The sequence below is a fragment of the Onychostruthus taczanowskii genome, unplaced genomic scaffold (genome assembly GCF_017590055.1).
Source record: "Onychostruthus taczanowskii isolate IOZ18803 unplaced genomic scaffold, ASM1759005v1 scaffold25, whole genome shotgun sequence".
Lineage (NCBI taxonomy): Eukaryota > Metazoa > Chordata > Aves > Passeriformes > Passeridae > Onychostruthus > Onychostruthus taczanowskii.
The window spans coordinates 596,866-620,301 of NW_024499796.1; the positions used below are offsets into that span (position 1 = coordinate 596,866).

The following is a 23,436-nucleotide window of genomic DNA, read 5'->3' on the forward strand; positions in this document are numbered from 1 at the left end:
TCCCAAATCTCCTCTGTCCACACACAAAGCTCTCCAGGTCACCCTGAAGTGATTGCAGAACAGCTTTTCCCAAGGCTGGCTGGCTCAAGCCACTTCTCCAGGACACGCAGACGTTGCACAAGGCTCAGGCAGAACCTTGCCCAGTCCCTCACACCATACTCCCACTGACTGCAGAGCTCCCTCCTTCCAGTGCTCCTAGCACCAAATCCACAGCCAAATAAAAGATCTCACTGCTACTTAACACAAAGTAGTGATGGCTGTTCCCTTACAAATTTATAGCTGCACCTCCTAGACAAAATTTTTTTAAAAAGTATTTTTGAGAGGTCCTGCACGTTAAAATCATAGCTCCGGGGAGGCTAAGTGGAAAAGCCAGGATACCTGTCAGCTCAGCACCAATGTGTTTGAAGGGATTTGGTGGTTTCCATGGTGATGGGGAGGGTAAGGGGCTGCCTGGTTCCAGCTCTGACTGACGCACATCTCAAACAATCGCTCTCTTCCTGTTCGTATGGCACAAGAAAAACAGGATGCTGAGAGGTGTTTATCTGAGAGAGAGAGATAAGCAAGCGCACTGAGAGTTCTCAAAGTATAGGAGTTCACCAAGGAGATGTTATAGACTTTCTGTTAAAAAAAAAATCCCACTGCTGCCGTGCTGAACGTGATTAAATTATGCATGGAAAAGTCCTTTGCCTTGGAAGCCGCAGGAAACCGTGCAGAGCTGGTATATGAGCCCTGAATACCAATGGAAAGTCTCTTTAGTGTGTGGTACCGAGTTACAGAACTGAATGAAAGCAGAGAGCCAGCTCAGTGTGTGATATCTGCCACCCCAAGCCCTGCCTGGGGCCCACAGGGGGGTGCACAGAGGGTTGGGGGCTGCACAGAGAGCTCAGGCTGCTCTCAAGGGCTCTGTGCCAATGAGCACTGTTCACAGGCACTTCTCAGGCCTCCCACCCTACCTGAGAAGCTTTGCAGCATTTTAAATGAACCTCAGGGCCTGGGAGGGAATCTGCCCACTTTTTATCCCAGCTTCATCAGTGACAGAAACTGTAAACCACACAGTCAATAATCAGCTGCTCTCTAATCACCACGAGCTGGTACAGCCCAGCAGCACCCTGGGGTTTAGAGCTGAAAATCTCACGTCCAGAAAGCACAGCAGCATTGTCCAGGGGTGGTTCTGGAGCAGGGGAAGGCACCTTCACACCCCTGTCACACGTGGGACAGGCAATACCCCTGTCCAGAGGCTGGGCAAGCCATGGCACGAACCCAGGGCCAGGCTGGACATACTGCACTGACCTGGGGTCACAGTGGCTTTAATGCATCTCTCGTGTTGATTTACAGAATCACAGAACCTCCTGAACTGGAAGTGACTCACAAGGACCATGCAGTTCAACACTGGAATTCCAGTGCACCCATCCCACCAATGTGGCTACCAAAACTACCCCATCACAGCCAGGAACTGTTACAGCTCAGTTATCCAAGAACAGGCCTGCTTCCCAAAACCCTGTAAGACACAACAGCTGAGCTTTGCCACCTGTGCCATCTACACCGGAGGACACAGGGCAGGACACATCTGCATCAGAATGTGGGTTTCTGCTTTATGCAAATTTTGTTTTCCCAGTCATTGCACATATTTAAGACAGTATCAAAGGAACAAAATGGGAACCCAATCATTGTCTCTGGCTTGGCTGGCTTACAGATCAACTCCCAGCCTTTAATTCTAGGAAGTGAGTGACCACGGAGCCTCCTGACAGCCAAGGGCCCCCCCTTTTTCCATCTGACTTGCTGTTTGTCTTGGAAGTAGCCAGGTTAAGGCTGTCCCATTCAGCCTGCAGCGGAATGTGGGGCAGATGGAAAGAGGAAAAGACAGAAAGACACTGCAAAGGCTGAGACAAAGCCTGGTGGTGGGACGAAAGAGCGTGGAACGAAGGCAGGGCTCAGCCAAGCCAAACAAAGTTTTCCTTGAGTGATTACATCTGCCGGAGAGTCCCCAGCTTGCACTCTCCTTGCTGAGAAATTCTTTTAATTGTGTCTAGGACATTTTAAAAATCCCAAGAAAAGCTCCTCTGTAATTGTTGGAGCTCTGAACTGTGTGAACTTTTGTCGTGCTGAATCGCTGCAAACCTCTGCCACCGAAGCAGGGCTTTGCTGAGGGAGAGCCCTGGGGAGGGAAAACTGGTAATAAATCTCCATTTCTTTTTTACCAAGTAAAAACAAACAATTTAGACAAATTCTTCTCCCTCCCAATGTCTGTATAGCTCAGTGCAAAGTGCATCCAGCAGAAAATGAAAAGAGATCCATTCTCAGATTAGCCAAAATTAAGGTTAAATGAGCGATGCGTAGAGCCAAAGCCTACAGCTCTGTGAAATGGGCACCTCCCAGGGGGCCAGCAGGGATGGAGGATCTTCCACAGCTACTAGAGCCGCTCAGTGCTGGGTGAGGGAGGAGGGGAACAGTGGGGCAGGAGTGCATGGCCAGCACCTGCACCACACAGCACCACAAGGTGCCACAGGCAAGTCCTGGCAGATATGCAAATCAACAGTTGTGACCAGAAAGACAGAAATATTAAGTAATCTTCAGGGACCGTGTTCTTGCCTTGACCAGACACACTTCAGGTGTTTCCTGAATGCCACTGCCCCGGGCTTCACATCGTGGGTCCAAATCCCTTGTCTGTGGCAAACCTCCCTCATCTTCAGGCTTGTTTTCACAGCATTAATTTCCCTCCACCCCTCACTGTGATAACCAGAAATGCCAGAGAGCTGACAGACCCCAAGCACCTCATTTCTCTCCTTGAGAACCCACACATCTGCCTGCATGCTCAGGTAACTGGGTATTTGTGTTCGCCACATGTGAGGGTCAATCACTGGAGGCCACTACAAAGGCAAGACTCAATGTCAAAGATCACATCAAAAATAACAAGGTGGGTGAGCTGGCCACAGTCTCACAGCTCACCATGCCACAGGGTGGGGTACCCCATTAAGGAGGGAACACCAACACATCTGTGCCCCTCAAACCGCCGCCCAAAGGTGGGCTTGGTGTCTGCACTTTCCCTAAGCACTCTCAATAAATACCTGGCTGTATTGCATCACCTAGCTGGTGCCAAGACCTTCTACTTAGGACATGAGCTGTCCAAAGGCAGAGTCAGTAGTGATTAGAATCACAGAATGTCCTGAGCTGGGAGGGACCCACCAGGGTCACCCAGCCTAGCCCCTGTCCCTGCCCAGACCCCCCAACAAGCCCACCCTGGGCATCCCTGGCAGCGCTGTCCAAAGGCTCCTGGAGCTCTGGCAGCCTCGGGGCCGTGCCCATTCCCTGGGGAGCCTGGGCAGTGCCAGCACCCTCTGGGGGAAGAACCTTGCCCTGAGCTCCAGCCTGAGCTGCCCTGGCCCAGCCCCAGCCGTGCCCTGGCTCCTGTCCCTGTCCCAGAGCAGAGACTGGAGCTGCCCCTCTGCTTCACCTCCATAGAAAATGAGCTTGGCCAAAACATAGATCTGCTCTTGCTGGGCCAAGGAATTGACCCAACTCAGTGAAGGCTCCAAGGTACCAGCACAGGAGCAAAGAGGTGACTCATGTGCCAGGACTGGGTGCAAGGGCATGAGAGAGAAGGGCAGGAGCAAAACCTTTCTCTTGCAGCTGTGATTCAGCTGTTTGATCAGTCAGCACTTCCACTTGCTCCATTCTTCCAGGACACACACCTTTCCTTATCACACAGAACTCAAAGTACTGACTGCACATCAGGCACCTATCCTTCAGTGAATTAAAGGTTTTATGTGCTCTGCCATGCAGAAGACAAGACTCCAGCTGAAGGCAAAGTCACACAGCAGCCCCAGGACAGGATTTCTCAGCTTGCTGCTCACGGGGGGGCAGTGAGCTGATCAGCACCCTGAGTCCCTGGAGCAGAGTCACCAGCACTGCCAAAGGATGTCAATGCACAGGTGGATGTCAGCATCATCCAGATTTGTTTTTTAAACACTCTGTGTTTAAACTTTAAAACAGTATCTGTAATTTTAGAACATAATTCATCCTTACAATAGGCAGCCTTTCCAGGCAGAACCACCTCCTCTGCTCCCAGATCCTGCATTTCAGAAATCACAGCACAGCCAGGATCATGCCATGTGGAAACACCAGCTCAGTGTCTGTTGAACACCTCAACAAGGCTGAAGGAAGCCTCAATGGAGAGAAACACTAGATGTGGCTGAGGGAAGGGAGACAAACCAGGTGACAGCTCAAAGACACAGAGCCTGATCAGGACCAGTGTCTCTTTAGGCCCCAGGCACAGGGAGCAGTTCGAGGGCCAAGGAGCACCATTTGAGAACATCCACTGCAATAATCCCAGTCCTCAGAACTATGGAGGGTTCCCTGAAAACCTCTAGTTTGCTGAGGAGGAGGTTGGGATTTTGTTTTGTGCTTATTTGCCTCTTGTTTTTGTCCTGGTAGATAACGTTCATTTCCAGTAACTGTTGACCAAAGTGGAAAAGGAGGATTTAACAATAAAGTGCAAGAGTCCATCACAAGTTATGGCAACCCATGTGCTCTTATGAAACAATAACACACCAACATAAAATAAATCAGTGCCTTTTAATTTAACAATGTAAATTACCCTCCCACCTGCTGTGACTCTCCATAAGGAGAAAAAGCTGGCAGTGTATTTACCAAGCTGTCTATCCCAGTCCCATTCTGCACTGGCCTCCTGCCCTGGGGTTAGACTGTAGGACTCTGTCATCTCTTGCACTCGTATGACCTAAGAAAGGGAATGTGGCCTTTTTCCCACAAGCCCAGAGTGAGAACATCATAAAAGCTGAACTTTAGCCCCCTTTTTGGGCAGGCAGCACAATAGCAAGGAGGATGCTGTTACTCCCCAGAGGCTCTGCTGCTGAAAAACATCACCAAGCTCAAGTAAAAGGTCAGTAGTTAGGATTGCATCTCTTGTTTTCTTCAGTTTTCCTCCTCCGTCAAAGGCAGTTCAACATTCTTTGCACACCCCCCTCCCTCCTTCTGAGAAATGCAGGAAGGAAGTGCTTGCAAAATAGTTTAATTTAAAAGAAGGCACAATCACACATAGCAAACCCTGCTGCAGCCTGTGAGCAGGACGTGTCCACTGCTCCCCGTTCCCACTGCACACAAACGAGTCCCTCCCTGCCCACAGCGCCGGGCAGGGCTGTGCTCCAGCACCTGGGCTGGAGAGCTGTGCTTCCGTGCTGCAGGCAGCCCCCGCTCCCCCAGAGCACACAGCACATCTGCCCAGGAGCCAGGGCTGTGCAGCAGGACGAGAAGGAAGCAGGGAGCCCTGCAGCCTCCCAGGGCACTGCAGGGTACCAGGCACCGAGTGGCAGCGCCGTGCTCCTGGGCTGCAGGACAGGGTCACCTCCTGTCTCTCTCAAAACTAGTGCTTGTTTGATTTCACAGGATGTTCTTCCACCAAGGCTTGTTACCTGAACCTTACTAGGGTTTGGGAAGGTATTTGGGACAGTTGGTTTAACTTGACCCTTTTCTTCACTAGATTTACATGAAAGAACCAGAGTGGGTGGAAGCAGCTGTTATACTCCATGCCTTTTTGCAAAGAGGAATGTAGAGACCATCAGGCAATTCCTGGAAAAATCTTTCATTATCCATCAGTTTCTGCTGTATGACCACATATCCAATCTAAACATGATTCTTCCCAGGTACACGGTGTTTTTGTATCCCTGGGCAAACAGCACTTAACATCACAAGCTTATTTCTTTGTCTTTTCTAAGACTCTGGCAGTCCCAAGACTTCCCTTGAGCCATGAACCACAACAGCCACATGTCAGGACAGGCTGGCAGTCCCTGCCTGCCCTCCCTTCTTTGAGAATTCCCAGTCCTTCCAGCCCAGTGTCCTGACACAACCCCTCAGTGCCTGTTCCTGGGTACCACGTTCCCCTCATTGCTCGTGGGTTCATCTCCAGCTGGCATTCTTGGACTTCATGGGACACTGCCAACAAATCACAGTCCTGTCTCTTCTTTAACCCCTTGCTGTCACAGGGCATCATTAGGTTAATGAAATAACCATTAACCTATTTCATCAGGTTAATGAAATAATGATGAGATCAATGCATGAAGGACCTGAGCAGAATCACACCCATGACCACTCCAGTGGTGCCTCCTCCCAAACAGGATACCCAGGACAAGCAAACACACAATCAGTTATTTTCTAGAAGGAAATTTTAAAATGCTGCATGCTATTAACATGAGCATTTTTGCTATTAACATGAGTACAGTCACACAGCTTCACAGAGGGGAAGATTAACGCTCTCCCAAACAGGGAAATGAGAGTACCAAATGCCACCAGCAGGCTGGGGACTGGGGTCTGCAGCAGGACCTGAAACCAGGTTGCTGAGTTTGGCTTCTTTTATTTTAAAGTTGACAGCTTCAGCTTCCAGCATCTACACCCAGCACTGAGCATGGGGAAACCTGCTGTTCTCTAGCTCTAGGCCAGATGGGTAAATTTTTTGGATTAATATTTTCATAACTATGCAGCCAGGGCTGCTGTTTATTATCCATCCCATCCCCAGGAACTTCTTGCCTTTTCTTTTTCACTTGCTGTTGCTTATGTGCATTTCTGATAGATTTAAAAATAAGTGTTAGCACTGCAGAAATACCTTCAGCTTTAAAATAAGGGTTCCATAATCCTGCATTCTTTATAGACCTTAAATAAAAAATTATTTCTGTCCCTGCAGAGTGTTGTAAAAGCATTTAAGGAGATTACTGCCCACCCCATGCCTGCTGCAAGCCCAGACAAAGGACAATAAAAATGTGAAACAGATGAGAAGGAATGAAAGAACCCCAGAAAGGCACATTTAGCTGGGAAGAGGAGGTGCCCCTGCATGTAGTCAGCATAGAGCCTGACCACTCCTTCAGTGAAAAAAATTTTTCTAATATCTAATCTGAACCTTCCCTGTTGCAACTAAGGCTGTTTCCTTTTGGCCTGTCTCCTGGCACAGGGCAAAAGAGACCAAACCACCACCTCACTACAACCCCGCTTCAGGAACTGGTAGGGAGAAATTCCCAGCTCAAGTTTGTCAGGATACTAAAGCCAAACTGAAAAATATAAACCCAAATAGTTGGTTTAATGAATGGTTAAAAGCAGGTTACAGAGCAGAGAGATCTGAAAATATGACCCAAATATTCTAATGCAGCACTTAAACAAAAGCAGTGATACAGGGAAAAAGATCCCTGATCTGAGCCTCTTCTTAGAGAGAATCCTATTCAGCAAAGGTGATCCAGTCAAAGGTGAGCCCCCACCTGACTTAAGGAAGGTTCCTCCCTCCTTAAGGCATCACAGATGGCTTTGCCTCAGCACTGCCCTGAAGAGCTGACAGAAAGCTCTGCCTCATCCCAGCACCCACAGTGACCCACACATCAGCCAGGGTGCTCTGCACCCCAGAGCATCCCCAGCACCTCCTTGGCCCCAGGCCCCACCACCTGCCAGCACAGCAGCTCCTCAGCAAACATCAGCCCTTTGCCTCCCTTCATCCCTTTCTAATTTGTTGAGGTGCTTCTTTGAAGGGCAACTTTGATTATTAAGATACTTAGCGATAAAAGGAAGGGCAGCCAACGTGCAGTGCCTGCTGCCAGGCCCAGCCTCAGAGGAGCTGGCTGGTGCTGGGCTGCAGGGCTGTGTCCCCAGGCTGTGCCCCCTGACTGTGTCCCCAGGCTCTGCTCCCAGGCTGTGTCCCCAGGCTGTGTCCCCAGGCTGTGCACCCAGGCTCTGATCCCAGGCTGTGTCCCCAGGCTGTGTCCCCAGGCTGTGCACCCAGGCTGTGTCTCCAGGCTGTGTCCCCAGGCTCTGCTCCCAGGCTGTGTCCCCAGGCTGTGTCCCCAGGCTGTGTCCCCTGACTGCGTCCCCAAGCTCTGCTCCCGGCACTGTCCCCAGGCTGTGTCCCCTGACTGTGTCCCCAAGCTCTGCTCCCGGCTGTGTCCCCAGGCTCTGCTCCGGTGTTTATCCCGGCCGGGTGTTTTCCCCTTGCGCTGGCGATTGTTTGGCCGGCTGGTGATGGATGGAGGAGAGGGCTGTGTCTGGAAACGCGCTCCCGAGCCGTCAGGAAGCTCGGGGGGCCTTTGCCCGTACTTCCTTCCTGCATGTAAGGGGAGCACAGAATGGGAAAAACCTTGGCTGTCTCTCACCCTGAGAAAAGGTCTCCCCTTCCAGCTGGATTACAGTAACAGTATTTTAATCTTTCACAAGATTATAATATCCTTCCTCTCTAAGTATAGCTCCAGTGGCAACTCAGAGAATGAAGTGAACCAACAATGTTAAACTCAGTAGGTGGTGCTGGAAGCTGAACGAATGGAGGTCCAGATCGGAAGATCCTTATCCTCAGTCAGGATATAAATCACCAGCGATCACACCTGTCTAACCCAGGACTTGACTCCAAGAGCAACCAGGACGAAGCACTTCAACAGGAGGTGTAAAATGTACACAAGTGATACATTGAAAATTAGTCCATCTGGACAGATTCATTCCTGTGCCTGTTTTAGAGAGTGGATCTAAACTCGAATCACAACATTTATTACACCTACAAAAAAGAAGGCTGCAATAAGCAATCTATGAATATTCTGACCAGACGTTTCTCACGAGCACCCAGGATGTGTTACAGAGACTTGAATGTCTTTTTCCCCAAACCCAGCCTCTAGGTCCTTCTGTGGATGATTCATGAATCTCCATGACATCCTGATGTGTCATCATCACCTGTTCACAGTAATAAAAGTACGTGCTGAGTATTAGAGAGTAGATATTTCATACTACCACAGGAATTTTTCTAAAATTTTCTCTTTTTGAGCCCCAAATTCAAACCCATGGACAATGGTGAGGGCTTTAGTGTAGGCAGATGTTCAAAACCCCAAATTGCTCTGCCCCAGCCATGTGGCCTGAGACAGCCAGAGCAGGGCACATGGGTGGCGGCTCTGAGGACCCCTCTCCCTGCAGCCCAGCAAGGGGAGATCCCAGCAATCCCCTCATTTGTCTGGGCAAGTTTGCCCAAGGAGTCTGTAAAAGCAAGAAAGAAATTCTCAGGACTCAACAACAAAAGAAAACTCCCCCAACCTGTGAGCAGACAGCTCTCCTAACAGCCTCTATTTCTGACAAAGGCCTCAGACAAAAAGACCTCACCCATGAACAAAGAGTGGGGAACAATGGGAACTGTCAAAAAATAGCCCTCACGTCAGAGCTAAGAATGCCCCTTGACACTTCCAAAAAAGCCCAGGCTGAGCAGAGCCTGGGAGGCCGCAGGCACAGCCCCTGGCATCCGCCTGTCCCAGCACAAACTGCCAGCAGCACTCGGGGAGGCTGAGCTCCCACAGCCAAAGATGGGGATGAAAGAAGAGAGCAAATTTATGGCAGGTCTGAGCCAGAAGTAACAAATTCCTGTCTATCCAATCTCTCCAGCAGGGACCCTGACCCTCGGACTCGATGGGACATACCTGACAATGGTGTGTGCACATCTTCCCTTACTGCAAAGGGTAACCAATTACCAATGCAATTAATGAGAAAACTAAGTAATGGCAAATAGCAGAATGAGTTGTCTAACACAGTAATAAAATCCCTGTGTTCTTCTGAACTGGTAAGGACTTCCAGAAAAAAAATTGCTAGAAAAATTTTCAACCTGGACTAGAATTCTAAGAATGCTGATACCCAGATATGGACAGGAAACCTCAAAGATCCAATAATCTTTATGGCATGCAATTTGGCATTGATTCACATGTTTTGCTTTATTTGTGACTCAGCATTCTTCTCCAATAGCAGTAAGAAAATAAATGGAAAGCAAATCATGCTGAATGAAAACTCACCCGTGGGCTGATCACTTGAGTAACTGTCCTGATTCATCCTCCCAAAGGCAGCACCAGATCAGGATGCTGAGGTTGGAGGTCTAAACTCAGAGATGCAGCTCAAGCTCTTGTTTCTGGAAAGAGAATGTAGAGTTACTGTCAAACTGTAGGAGCTTCACCCTGTGTGAGAAAGAGAGTATCTTGTGTGTGGTCTGTTGTCCTTGAATTTAGCAGGAGAGGGGAGAACCTACATGCATGTGCAACTTGGTGTAGGAGCCATAGGACACGTGCCTGAAGATCAGAGAATGCATTGGGAAACTGAATGGAGTCAACCAAGAAGCCCTGGAAAGTGGCATCTGAGAGCCCATGGAAGGTAAAACAACATGGAGTTAAAAACACAGCTGGGTTCCTGGAATCAGCTGAGTTCCAGATTTGAACTGCACAAACAGGAGTCCCTAATGTCTTCACTTAAGTAGCCAAACAAAACTCCTGCACAGGGTGAAGAGTTGGACTCGATGACCCTGAGGTCCGTTCCAACTCAGCAGATTCTATGATTCTCTTCAAACCCCAGACCTACCTAACCCCAATCCGGACTAACAGGCCATGTAAAACTGTGTTCTTGCCACAGCTACACAGCTCCTCCTCTTTGTTTGCTTGCCCTTCCACTCGTCATCACATCTTGACTGTGGTAGAGTTGGGAACAGAACCCCTGTCTCCCAAATCCCAGTCCAGTGCCTTAACCACCACATCCTTCCTGCTGAATCACACTGCAGGATTGTTTACCAGGAAGGAAATTCCCCCTCGAGAGCACTCACTCTGAGTGTGCTGGTGGAACACAAATGCTTAGAAAAACACAAACAGAGAGGCAATAACAACAAGTGATTGAAGTCCCTGTGCTGGCTGGAGGCACAGCAGCACCTTGGGTTTGCTGTGGAGCAGTGGAAGCCAGGCCCCTGGGAGCAGGACACAACACAGAACAAGCAGCGCATCCAGATGGCCTCCCAGCAACAGCCTCCTGCTCTCCACAGATGATCTGTGACTCTGGAAGTCTCTTCCCCACATCTAGCACAAGGTGTATGTTGCTCAGGGCCATTCCAAAGGTTTGGATTCTCAGCAGTGGGAGAGTCACCTTTGGGAGGAAACCTGCCAAGTGCAAGCAGCTGTGGATATGATCCATAGGGTCAGAATTAACCTCAACATATTGTGCAAGCAAAGGGCCCCTGCTTTCTTTAAGGTCTTTAGCTCAAAAACAAACAAACAAACAAACAAAAACCCAAAAAACAAAACAAAACAACAAAAGAAACCAACCAACCAACCAACCAACCAACAAAAAACCAAACCAAAACAAAACAAAACAAAATCCAAAAAAAAAAAACCACCCAGGCATGTATGAGGAGAAGATACCAAAGATGGAACACATATGTTTAGCCTAAACACACTTTACCCCATTGGTCTCCTAGAAAACAAAAAGGGCTGTAATTCATCCATGATCTGTCAAAAAACACAAACCCACTGAAATGGCAGATTCATGGTCAAGGACTCTGAAGAATTTGGCTCTGCTCAGCAGTTGGGCAAAGGGGAAGAATTTCCCCATTCACAAGCAGTGGCTTTCCAGGTTGTGTCCCACGGGACCCCACCACAGTAACCAACAAACACAGGCTTGGGCAGATGGCAGAGCTTGGACTGGATCTCAGGATATTCCCTTCAAAAATCACTGCATGGGAATCCCAGCAAGACCTGAGGACTCCTGGGGGATAGGGAACCAAAGCCTCCCTCTCAGCAGCGTCCTGGGGGTCACACCCAGATCTAGAGCAGCTCTAACAAGCCCCAAGACGGGGCTTCTACTACAGCAGAAGTTTCTCACCAGAAGACACTTTGAGGCACTTCAATTCCTTTGAACAGTAAAAAAAAAGTCACAATTTCTCCTTGGGGCTTCTTTTGACCTTGACATGACCTGAAATCCCTCAAGCCTTGCTTTTTGACATCCTATGAGAGTAATTCAGGAATTAACATGAAATGTAATTCCATTGTTCTCTATTCAAAAGGCTATTCTCTCATTCCTTGCCTGCTGTTTTTGGGGTCAGGATCCAGTTTGTAGCTATTTCCATTAGGTCTAAATCAAGTGTGTCCAGAGGGAGAAGATAACTGCATGTGCTCAGTCCTGCAGGATGCTGTGATCAGTGTGGAGGGGTGGGTGATGATCAAGAAGATCATGGCTGGTGCCATGCAGGACTGCTTTGGTTTGCATTCCAGCCAGAAGAGCTAAGGGTGCACACAGACAGCCTGACTAACACCGTGCTGAGGATGGAGGGATGGATGGATGGATGGATGGAGGGATGGATGGATGATGGATGGATGATGGAGGGATGGATGGATGGGGGATGGATGGATGGATGGATGGAGGGATGGATGGATGATGGATGGATGATGGAGGGATGGATGGATGGGGGATGGATGGATGGATGGATGGAGGGATGGATGGATGATGGATGGATGATGGAGGGATGGATGGATGGGGGATGGATGGATGGATGGATGGAGGGATGGATGGATGATGGATGGATGATGGAGGGATGGATGGATGGGGGATGGATGGATGGATGGATGGAGGGATGGATGGATGATGGATGGATGATGGATGGATGGATGGATGATGGACAGATGGAGGAATGGTGGATGGATGGATGATGGACGGATTGATGGATGGATGATGGACGGATTGATGGATGGATGATGGACGGATTGATGGATGGATGATGGACGGATTGATGGATGGATGATGGATGGATGGACAGTGTCTGATGCCTGCCCTGCCTGTAGCTCACACATGCCCCAGGGGCAAATCAACCTGCAGGTGGATGGGGATGGTATGAACAGAGCTCCCATTCTGCTTTCTCAGTAACAGCTGAGGCCACAGCCACTGCCAGACAGGGAACTGTGGGCCACTGGTTTCCTTCTGAGTGATTTCAGTTCAAGCAGGGCCATTGTTGGGCTGGAGTGAACAAGGTGCTCCTGACCCATGCTGGGAAAAGCAGGAAGTCTCCCTCCTGACAGTCTGTTAACTCTCCATTGGATCAGCTCTGGGTTGCTATCTCAAGCTCTGCCTGAGCTGGTGCTTCCCTTAATGTTTAGAAACGTGATGAAGTGACCGTATAAAAAAATCTTATCTCTTCTCAGAAAATGTCCCCAAAACAAAAAAGGAGGTTTCTAGTCTGCCTGGGTATGGAAAATATTTGAAACTGTGAAGTGAGAGTAACTGAGTAACTTAAATCTTTAGAAACAAGAAAACAAACACTGCAAAGCAGTACTTATTTGTAGGCGTCTTCATACGGGGATTTTGAAGCCTATTTCACATTTTTACAACCTTCCTTTTATTGCCTTGGTGTTACAGAACATACAGGCACACACACCTAAAAAAGATATCACAGAATCACAGAATGTCCTGAGCTGGGGGGGACCCCAAGGATCACCCAGCCCAGCTCCTGTCCCTGCCCAGACCCCCCACCAAGCCCACCCTGGGCATCCCTGGCAGCGCTGTCCAAAGGCTCCTGGAGCTCTGGCAGCCTCGGGGCCGTGCCCATTCCCTGGGGAGCCTGGGCAGTGCCAGCACCCTCTGGGGGAAGAACCTTGCCCTGAGCTCCAGCCTGAGCTGCCCTGGCCCAGCCCCAGCCATTCCTTGGCTCCTGTCCCTGTCCCAAAGCAGAGATCGGAGCTGCCCCTCAGGAGGAAGCTGCACATTGCTCTGAAGTTTCCAGTGTCATGGACCCCTCCCCAGAAAAAACATGAGTTAGGAGGTGGGTGAAGGAGTTGTAGTCCTAGGAGTGCCTGCAAAAGCATCCTCTGAAGATCATGGGTGCCTTTTCATTGGCTATTACAGACTTTAGATTCTGTACTCAAACCCAGTTTAGCTTCAATTTAGCTCCCATCAGCTACAAACCCAGCATTCACTCTTCACAAACTTCATACAAGCTTCATTCTTCACAATGTCCCAGCTAAGCTACACCATTCAAAATCTCTTAAATTCTGGTATCTCAGGCTGCAGCGTGTCACAAATGACCTGCCTGCCAAGCCCTTTCACAAGCTGTGTCTGTAGCTATGTTCTTTCAGAGTGGGCAGAAGTGATGAAAAGGCTGCAGCCGCTCTGCACCTCAGGCTGAAATGCAAATCGCAGTTCCACCTAATTTTACAGACTTCCCATTATCACATAAATCTTTAACTACTCAGAAATAGAAACTTCACTTTGCTGTGATAAGGATATGGAAAAAAACACTGACAAAAAATTTTAAAAAAAGAAAATTCAAACCAGGCAGGGTTCAGCCAGTGCCTGCCATGACGCCGGGCCTGTGTGAAGAACCCCAGGCTACGTTCCCTCCCCTCCACGGCCCTGAAACCAGCAGGGCTCCACAAGCTCCCATCTGGACAGGGTTGCTCAGGACCACCAGGACCACTAGCACCACAGAAGCAAAGGGGCCAGGACACGACCCTGCCTCCTGTATAAATTCATTTGATTGGAGCTTATTCTAAGGAGATTACTTCACTTGAATGGAATTTTTATTAAATGATTATTGACTTTTGATAATTTATGGGAGTAATTTAATAATTTGCCACCATTCATGCCATAATAAGATTCATTGGAAGCGCTGAAGGTTCAAAGCAGAACACTCATGGCAGAAGCCAGCAGAGCCACAGTGCTCCAGGGAACACCCTCTGCCTCATTAGCTCAGACATTAAAACTGGAAAGCAGCTGACAAAACATCAACAGATGTCTGTCAGAGTCTGTTGGATTTTCAAGGCTGTCCCCTCAGCATGGTGAAGCCCGCCAGCTTGACAGGAATGTATTTTTTATAGAATTCCTGTCCAAGTTCCTAATATCAAAAAGCAAATTGTTGTGACCCCAGGGCATAAGTACAACCTGAACCCCTGGAGGAAGCTCTGGATACCAAAGAATGTATCTCCCTGCATGTCTGCAGAGTTCCACGACCCAGCTCTCCCTGGTCATTTCACTTTTCTTACCCATCAGTCACCTCCAGCCACTTGGAAAGCGAACCCTGGACACAACCAGCACACGCGAGCGGCTCCGGGCAGCGCTGCCAGGACGGTGCTGCCGCTGGGGCGGCTCTGGCGGTGCCGCAGCCCCGGAGGCTCGGCGGGCTCAGGCTCAGGTGCGCTCCCCGTGCGCTCCCCAGTGCGCTCCCCGTGTGCTCCCCGTGTGCTCCCCATGCGCTCCTCGGTGCATTCCCCGGTGCATTCCCCGTGCGCTCCCCGTGTGCTCCCCATGCGCTCCTCGGTGCTCTCCCCGGTGCATTCCCCGGTGCATTCCCCGTGCGCTCCCCATGCGCTCCCCGGTGCATTCCCCGGTGCGCTCCCCGTGCGCTCCCGGTGCATTCCCCATGCGCTCCCCGGTGCATTCCCCGGTGCATTCCCCGTGCGCTCCCCGGTGCGCTCCCCGATGCGCGGAGCAGCCGCGGGGCTCTGGCACCCTCTGGTGACAAACCCGCGCGGGGCCGGGCTCCCTTTGCTGCACTAATAGCTCGGAACTTAACACTATTTATCTGTCTGCTCAGATATTTCTGTAAAATTACACTGATCACAGCAGGCCCTTCTGCCCCGGATTTGCTCTGGGAGCCGCGCACACCCTGCACAGGGACATGCCCTACTCTCCTGTCTCCGGGCTCACCTAAACCCCCGGGTGACCTAAAACCCCTGGAATTTATCATCCTTTCCATCTCCCAGCACTACCCAGCTCCCTGCAGGCAGCGTCGATCCTCTCCCTTATTTCTGAAAGGTTTGTACCTGTGCGGAGACCCCTCATCCACCTGAGGGAATCATCCCTGGAAGGAAACACACCTTCCACTCCCACCCTCCTGATGCAAGATTTCCTCAGCAGTCTGCATTCCACCCATGTCACACAGCAGCTGTGACCCCTCCCTGCCCCCGAGCACGGCACAGGAACTGTGCCTGGCAGGGGGGCTCTGTGCCACCCCCTCCACCAAGGCAGCCTGGCACCGGCAAATGACAGGGAGGTGACCACACACACCTTGGTCACATGTCTGACGTGTCCAACCCCCAGCGTGTAACACACAGACACCCCAAGGCGCTGGCTGTGACCAGTGACATGCACCCTGCTGAACCAAGGCACAGCATCCTGACCCTGCTGTGCTGCACGGGAAGGCTCCCAGGGAGTAATGAACACCAAGTACAGAAAATTCTGTGTACAGGCAACAGTGAAATAGAAACCTGATAGTTTGGGATGCATTAACTTCAGAGGTTGATTTTCAGTCTTGTTATTGTCTACGTTTTTCTGATTCTTGCTTCTTCTGCAGGGAAGGCTGTGAGGAGGTGACAGCACACCCTGGGTAAGGCGCAGAGAGCTCAGGTGCTGAACAGACTGGCACTTTCTAGAGCTATTTCAAGCCCATGCAGGCCATACTTAGCCTATCAAAGGGTCTGCACTTCAGGAGAAACAATCTCAAAGGATCATTTCACCTTCAAACCAGGACCTTAAAAACAAAACAAAACCAAACAAAAACAAAACAAACAAAACAAAAACAAAAAACCAACAAGGAACAACTTTGGAAATAGGCAATTCAGGATTTCTGCCAGAATCAAAGTGTAGACAAAAATTCTCAGCAAACAGAAAAATAGCTCAGTTGAAGACACTTCACGAATTTCATTCAAGTTTTTGGCTGCTACTGAAAACCACTATAATATAGAAAAATTTGGAAAACTTTAAAATGTCAGGGTATTAAATAATCAGAGTGATTATAATAGTAACATGTAAATCCTTCTTATGAGGAGATCCAGCAGAATTACTTTAAATGCTGACAACTCAGTCTCTCTTGAGCTCTCTCACATTAGAAGAGCTTACTTGGTTTGCTTTTTTCCCGTCCTAGAACAGCTTTGTTAACACTGTGAGCACAACTCCTCTGAGGACTCAATGTAGGACTTCAGCACTTCCCAAACAGAGCCAGGGTTGCATCAGTGTGAGTTCTTCAGATGCTTTGACTGCTCTCCCAGGACTTGGATTTCAAGTTTAGGCAGCAGTGTTAAGCCAGTGTTACCAACTTTTTTTTTTTTTTTTTTTAACATGAAGCATCCTCCAGAGTCTGACACTTCTAAAAGGCTTGGCTGGACAGGCTCTGGCAGCAGTGGCCATGGCCATGGCAGCTGCAGCCATGTCGCCAGATGTTTGTCCCACCCTGCCCTGCCAGGACAGCACAGCTGGCTGGGCGCCTGCCCGCCCGAGGGCTCAGCTCGCAGTGCTGGCACATTAATGACAACAGTGGAGGAAAGGATTTGTACAAAACCACGGGGCTCTGGGCTGACACACAGCAAGGTACGAATGTCTGAGTGCAGCTGCTGGGAAGGGTCAGAGCAGTGACAAACGGGCACGGGCTGAGCTCACCTCTGGATGAATCCCACACCCTGGGGGGTGTCCCCAGGGATCACCCACAGACACTCTGCAGTCACATCCCCACTGCACAGGTTTGGGAGTACAGCTGTGTTGGTAAAAGTGAAGTAAATGCAATCACCTTCTGACTGACACATGCTCCAGCAAATTCCCAGGTGAAACAGACAGAATTTCATGAATCATGGCATTTACAGAAGAAGGGAGGGAGGAAGGTTTGTCTTTGATAAAAGTACCTTTTTTCTGCCACCTTCTTTTTATTTATTTTTATTAGTCTTGAAGCTTTCCTTCTCCCCAGGATTTTGCTTGAATACCTCCAGATGTAGACGTAACACTAAACAAAAAGCTTTTACAGGCTGGATGAGTAATTTTAGAACTCTGCTAAATTTTCTCCATCCTAATCTGTTTCTCTCCCTTATCTACCTTTCGATTCACTCACAGGAGCTGAAGCTCCACTGTGTGTATTTCTCCTTGATCACTTTCACTCCAGACCATGTCTAACCCTGAATCAAAGCACAATAATCCGAGGATTTCCTCTCAAATCACCATTTCCTCTGTTTTCCCTGTTACTAGCAAATCCCTCAGATCCCAAGTGTCTGCAGCTCCTCATCTTCCACCGTGGCCGGGAGCTCCTCAGCAGCCGGAGCGGAGCCAGCGGCCCTGCAGCCTGCACGGCTCCCAGGCCACCCTCAGGGGCACGGGCAGCTCCTTTGCTTCTCACAGACACTGCTACTCCACCTTGGAAACCGTGCCAGAATTCAGAAGTTCCGCAAGCTATTGGCATTTTAATTTCCAGGTTCTTGTCATGTTTAACTCAGATCTCCTTCAGAGTTTTTCTCCCTGAGATCTGATATATGGGGTCAACAACGAGTAGCTACTTGCTTTAGTAACAAGTTTTTTAATTTCTGTTTGCCTTTTGCCCACATCATTGCCCACAAGTCCTCCCCTGTCCTGCAGGGAGTATCCTCGTTGCTGATGGCAGCAAGGAGAGGAATGCTAGAGGACAGGGAGGGTGGAGAGGCAGGAGCTGCAGCACCGATCAGCTGCAACATCTGGTGATGGCTGAACAGCTGCAGGAGACAGTGGCTTTGTTTGTGGCTGAAGATCCTGACTTCTAGTTGGAATATAAATTAAGGGATGACTGATTGCTAGTCTGAGACCTTGACCAGTAACTCTTGTTACAAGATCATGCCTTACAATGCACTGGTGGCTTTGTTTCCCCACCCTCTGATAAGAGCTCTGTCCTGGGCAATCCCGCCTGCTGGCACCTGAAGGACTGACACCCATGCAATATCCCTGTTCCCTCTTGTTCCTCCTGAAAAAGTTTCATTTCACTGTCATCACCAGGTGACCTCAAGGTCAATTAAGGCTGCTTATCAAATTCAAATAAGTCTTTGTCAAGCATGAAGCCAGTACCTGCACCACACTCTCCTTGTGCACTTCCTCACACTCACACCCACAGTGAGAGAAACAACATTCTGCTGGAGAGCCAGAATAGTGTCCAATCCCACAAGGTCAGGACAAAGCCAAGTCACATTATTCACCACACACTGTGCACTGACTTCTTACCTCTTCCCAAGCCATGTCAGTGTTATCTCCACCATGCCTGATAATAAATTCCTTTCAAAACTCCTTCATGGGTAGTTATTCCTCACGCTTTACATCCTGAACAAGCTTAGAGACCTTCTAAGCTCAGATCTAGAGGTCTTCTCTAAGCTTTTTCAGGAAGTAAAGGGCTAGGGAAGCAGGTTCTGTGTGCAGCGATCAATTAAGCCACCAGTGGGATTAACAAGATCACCTTTGGTGGCATAAATGGCTTTTACAAGGGTATTGGTTTGTAATCAAGGTTGTAGAAGATGATACTGAAGGAGAGTCTTGAAGTTGCAGTTTTGTTCTCCTGGCAGCACTCCTGGAAGGCCAGCACAGAGAAACTACTCCTGAAGCTCCTGGGTAGGGAGCCAGATTTTTCCACATGTCTGGAAGATGGGTGTCCAGCAGCCTCCTCCTCGCCCTTTGGTTCTCCTTACAATGTACAAGCAAAGGCTTTACCCTGCAGCCTCCTCCAGCCTCACCCCCAACATTTGGGTCAGACTGGGGAACAGAGTCTCCAGTTCAAAGGCTCAGGTTAATTTTCACAAGTGTTTGAGCAGTGACATGCACAGCCACTGTGAAACATCTGCTCAGATCAAGAGATCTCAGTAGCTACAGACGTCTCTACCACTGTCTTCAGAAGTTGTGAAAAATGCAGCCTTGCCCAGCTTTTGGACTCTTCCACGTCCACAAACATTATTTACCTGAAAGGCATGTGTTTTCTCAGTATGATTTCGTATTAGCTGTAGTTAGAGTTGCAACAATCATGCTGTAATTTTTCAGAAAGTACTACAGTTTATGCATAGTTTTAACCACCTTTTGAAAAACCTTTAAGTAGTGATGAATCGACCCATAAAATAATACAAATGTCAGAAACAACATATTATTCTCCTTTAGGCATGGGCAGGGATATCTGACTTTTGGCTGCCAAATGATTTGGCATCTGAACAACTGGCAACAAATTCAAAGTGAAACAGCAAAACTGTGGGCAACTGCTGGCAAGATTGGGATTCCTCCCCTTTGCATTTAGACATGAAATGCCGTGTCTGTTCTGGGATGCTGTAATCTAATTCACTTGCTCACAGCACAGCAAGTCAGCTCCTTCAAGATAGTTTGTGTCTGCACTGCTCTGCCACAAAGCCCAGAGCACCTCTGCTGCAAAGCACGACGAATACACAAGTCCTCACTTGATCAAAGGAACCGCTGGAGAGAGACCTCACCCTGTGGTTCTCTCCTGCCTCACTCCCCACATCTGCAGATGCCTACCAGAAACTGCAGGGGCTGAAAAGCAAACCAAAGGGAGCCCTAGTGTCTCCTCTGGTATCACCAGCCCAGCCAGCCCCACTGCTGGGGTGATGCTGGGTGACACCTGCTCGTGGTGGGCTCTGAAGGACCAGCATAGCACGTGTTGTTATCAGCACATCTCAGCTGTATGAGAGATCAGCTTCTTGGGTTCCTCCCTGAGCCCCCGGCAGGCTGCACGGTGCACAGGGCCACCAAAGGATGGGATGGCAGCAGTGCTGGGTGCTCTGGATGTAGCCACAACACAAGGTTGTCCTGCTGCATCTCCTTGGCTCCCCACTGCTCACATTACATCTCTTTCATGGCCACACGCTGGCATGGAAGCTCTGACAGCTGTATGAATGTGAGCAGCACAGCAATGTTTCTCCTGTCTATATTTCATGCCAGAGATGCAGCAGAGAGCAGAGTAGGAGGAAGCCCCAGCACAGCTCTCCTTGCATGATGAAGAGAGATCGCAGAAAAAAAGGCAAGAAAGAGGAAAGGCACAAGCTGAAAAGATCCAGCTCTGCTGCTTGTCGCTGTCCTATGTGTCTCCTCATCTTGTTTGAGGTCACTTTGGATTCAGTGATGACCTGACTGCACCTCTGCAGGAGATCCTTTCCCCAGGCTCTGTACAACCCTGGGCTGCTGCCATCCCTCTTCAGGGACTTCTCTCAGGCTAACAATGGAAATAAAGTGCAGGAAAATTGTTATTTAAACTCAGTTTTGGAGAGGAAATTTCTCACAGCCTGATGGCAATTAAGGAAAACATTAGTTGGTGGCTGAGGAAGCCACTGACTATTCTCAAATAGGGCTGGATTAGGAAGAACAGCAACATCCCCCACTCAGTGAAGGTAATCCTGGTTGCACAAGCACATTCCTCACTGTGCCCCTCAGCTCCTCCAAAGCCTCTGGGACACAAAGAGGAAATCAGAGGCGACATGCTGAAAACAGAAAATTGCAACCTCCTAAGAATTATTAATCACTAGAAATGGTAAAACAATACCCTTTGTCAAAGTGTGGGTGGTGAAGTTGGCACAGCTCCTACCAAAGAGGAACTTGATCTTCGCTGGTACAACAGCATGAAGCAGCATCCTGTGCTGATGAGACACTCGACCTGAATTTCTTTCAAGGTCCTTTTGCCACTTCTTTTAGCTTAAGTCTGTGGAAAACAGGAAGAGAGAAGCAGCCTGTGGCAGCAGTCACCTGAACCAGAGACACCACAGGGTGGTGGCAGCAAGAGGAAAGCTGCTCATTGACAGAAATTGAAGGTGGTTGGTATTTAGTGGGAGAATGCTGTGCATCACCCTAGAAAGCTGTAATAGGAATTTAGAACCATGGAATGGCTTGGGTTGGAAGAGACCCTAAAGCTCATCTTCTTCCAGCCCTGCCATGGGCTGGGATGCCTTTCACTATCCCAGGCTGCTCCAAGCCCTATCCAGCCTGGCCTGGAGCACTTCCAGAGATGGGGAGCCCACAACCTCTCTGGGTAACAAGTGAGGCACCAACCTGGGACTCCAGAAACTTCTGTGAGATCTGCAAGCAGCAGGGGTCAGCTGTAAAGTCCTTGCTCAGCTCCCCTGGGGCACTCTGAGCCCCACACTGAGGGGTAAAAAATGAGCAGAAAGGGGCCCCAAGAGCAGTGTCTGTGCCTTGATAACATCCTCTCAGTTCCAGGCTGCAGCTAAGTTTGTACATTTTCATTAACCTGGAGAAAGGCTTATTTTATACAGATTATTTTAGAGTTGGGACACATTTGCAGCCCTCTAGGACTAAGAACTAAGCACTAAGAACACTAAAAGAACAATCCTGGTGTCTGAGAGGGAGGAGTTTGGCCCTCAGCTTCCCTCAGCTCCACCACTGGCATTGCTGTCCCTGCCTGGAGCAGGCAGGACACTGGCACAGGGCACACACAGAGGGAGCTGGCGATGGCCAGGGCAGTAACTGGAAGCCACAATGGCAGTCTGTCCCCAGTGCTGAACAGTTCATCTTGATGCACAACCCCCCTGTGAATTTAAAATGCTTCCTCCAGCCCCTCTCTGGCTGTGGTCAAACAGCTGATGACACACGCTCTGACAGAGCAGCAGGGTTTCTGCTGGGGCCACAGAACACTAGGAAGAGTGAATAGTCTCCAAGAAAAAAAAACAACAGGAGGCTTACACCCTAAAAAATAATACAGATACTAAAAGGCTTCTAATGTTGGCTTGAAAGTAAGATACAGCAACAAAACATTTTTAGATTGTAGATTTCATTTAAAGAATTGTATTTCTACATTATTTCTTATTGCCCAGAATGTTTTGTGTTTAATTATTTGTATTAGAGTACAAAGGCAGATGCCAATTTAAACCCAAGCAAACCACTTCAAGTTCAGCAGGATGTTAAACATAAATATTTCATGGCTTAGTTGGAATATTTTCTGAAGTACTGAATATTGATTTAAATTCTGTATACTCCTTGCTTTTGAGGAGTTACACAGATGAGAATCAATGCTAACACGAACATTACAATGTACTAGTTAAATCCACTCTTTACTCGTTACTGCTGTATCTCAAATTGGATTTTATGGTCGAATTCAGAAGCAAGGTGAAGCCAGTGTAACACTGTACCCACAGCCACTGCACACACTTGGAATTCCACTGCTTCACACCCACCTGCCTATGCTTAATTAATTACCTCTTTAAACAGATTCTCATTCTGGTTCAGTTCAGAATCTGTGGGATTTGACTGTCAACGCTTGTCACAGATTAAAAATTAAGAAGAAAGGAGCAAGGGGAAAACTGTAACAGATAAGAGGACTAGTAATACTAGAATACAGACATGAAAAAAGACGTGCTTCCAAGTATAACTCACATTGCCTCTCTCTTTCTGAATGCTCAGAACTAGTTCACAGGCAGCTAAATCATAATTCTGCTTCTCAGATAACAGAAACTCAATTTAATATGCTCAAAGTAAGCAGCTCTGAGACTTGGAACAGAGCTCTAGAGACCTCCAGTGCTCCTCGGGAGAAAGGAAAAGCCCAGGGCTGGCAGGGAGGACGTGCCTGCTGTACTAAAAGGCAGATGCCTTCAGAGCACTGTATGTTCACTCATCTCTTTATCAAACCCTTAACTAATTAAACAATCCTCTTGTCAAAGAGGACAGTCATTGTTTGTGTGACCGATGCCCTGTAAACATAATGGGATAATCTGCCTTTCTCCTTTTTCTCTCCCTCAATTCTTCCAAACAGCTGGGGGATGCGCTGCCCGCTCCCGGGAAGCCTCGGCTCATCTGTCGTTCCCCCGCTCGCGGCCGCACGCAGCATCAGAAGCCAAGCTCAGGACAATGACAATGCCTCAGACCCTGCAACAATCCGTCTGATCCTGTGCCATCGGAGAGTCC

The 23,436-nt window shown here is 48.9% G+C and overlaps 1 protein-coding gene across 7 annotated transcripts in view; it reads right to left on the minus strand.

The window, feature by feature from the left end:
• Nucleotides 1-23,436, minus strand: part of EXD3 (exonuclease 3'-5' domain containing 3) — a 251,278-nt gene that overhangs the window by 186,562 nt on the left and 41,280 nt on the right. For 6 of the 7 annotated variants that reach the window (XR_005952833.1, XM_041406503.1, XM_041406500.1 and 3 more), the window contains one exon: nt 9,801-9,913. Coding sequence is in view for 6 of the 7 variants with exons in the window: in XM_041406503.1 (XP_041262437.1) it covers nt 9,801-9,837 (37 nt within the window). In the remaining variant the exon portion in view is untranslated. Of the gene's footprint in view, nt 1-9,800; nt 9,914-14,792; nt 14,822-23,436 lie in introns of those variants that run through there. The other variant, XM_041406502.1, reaches the window with a different exon arrangement.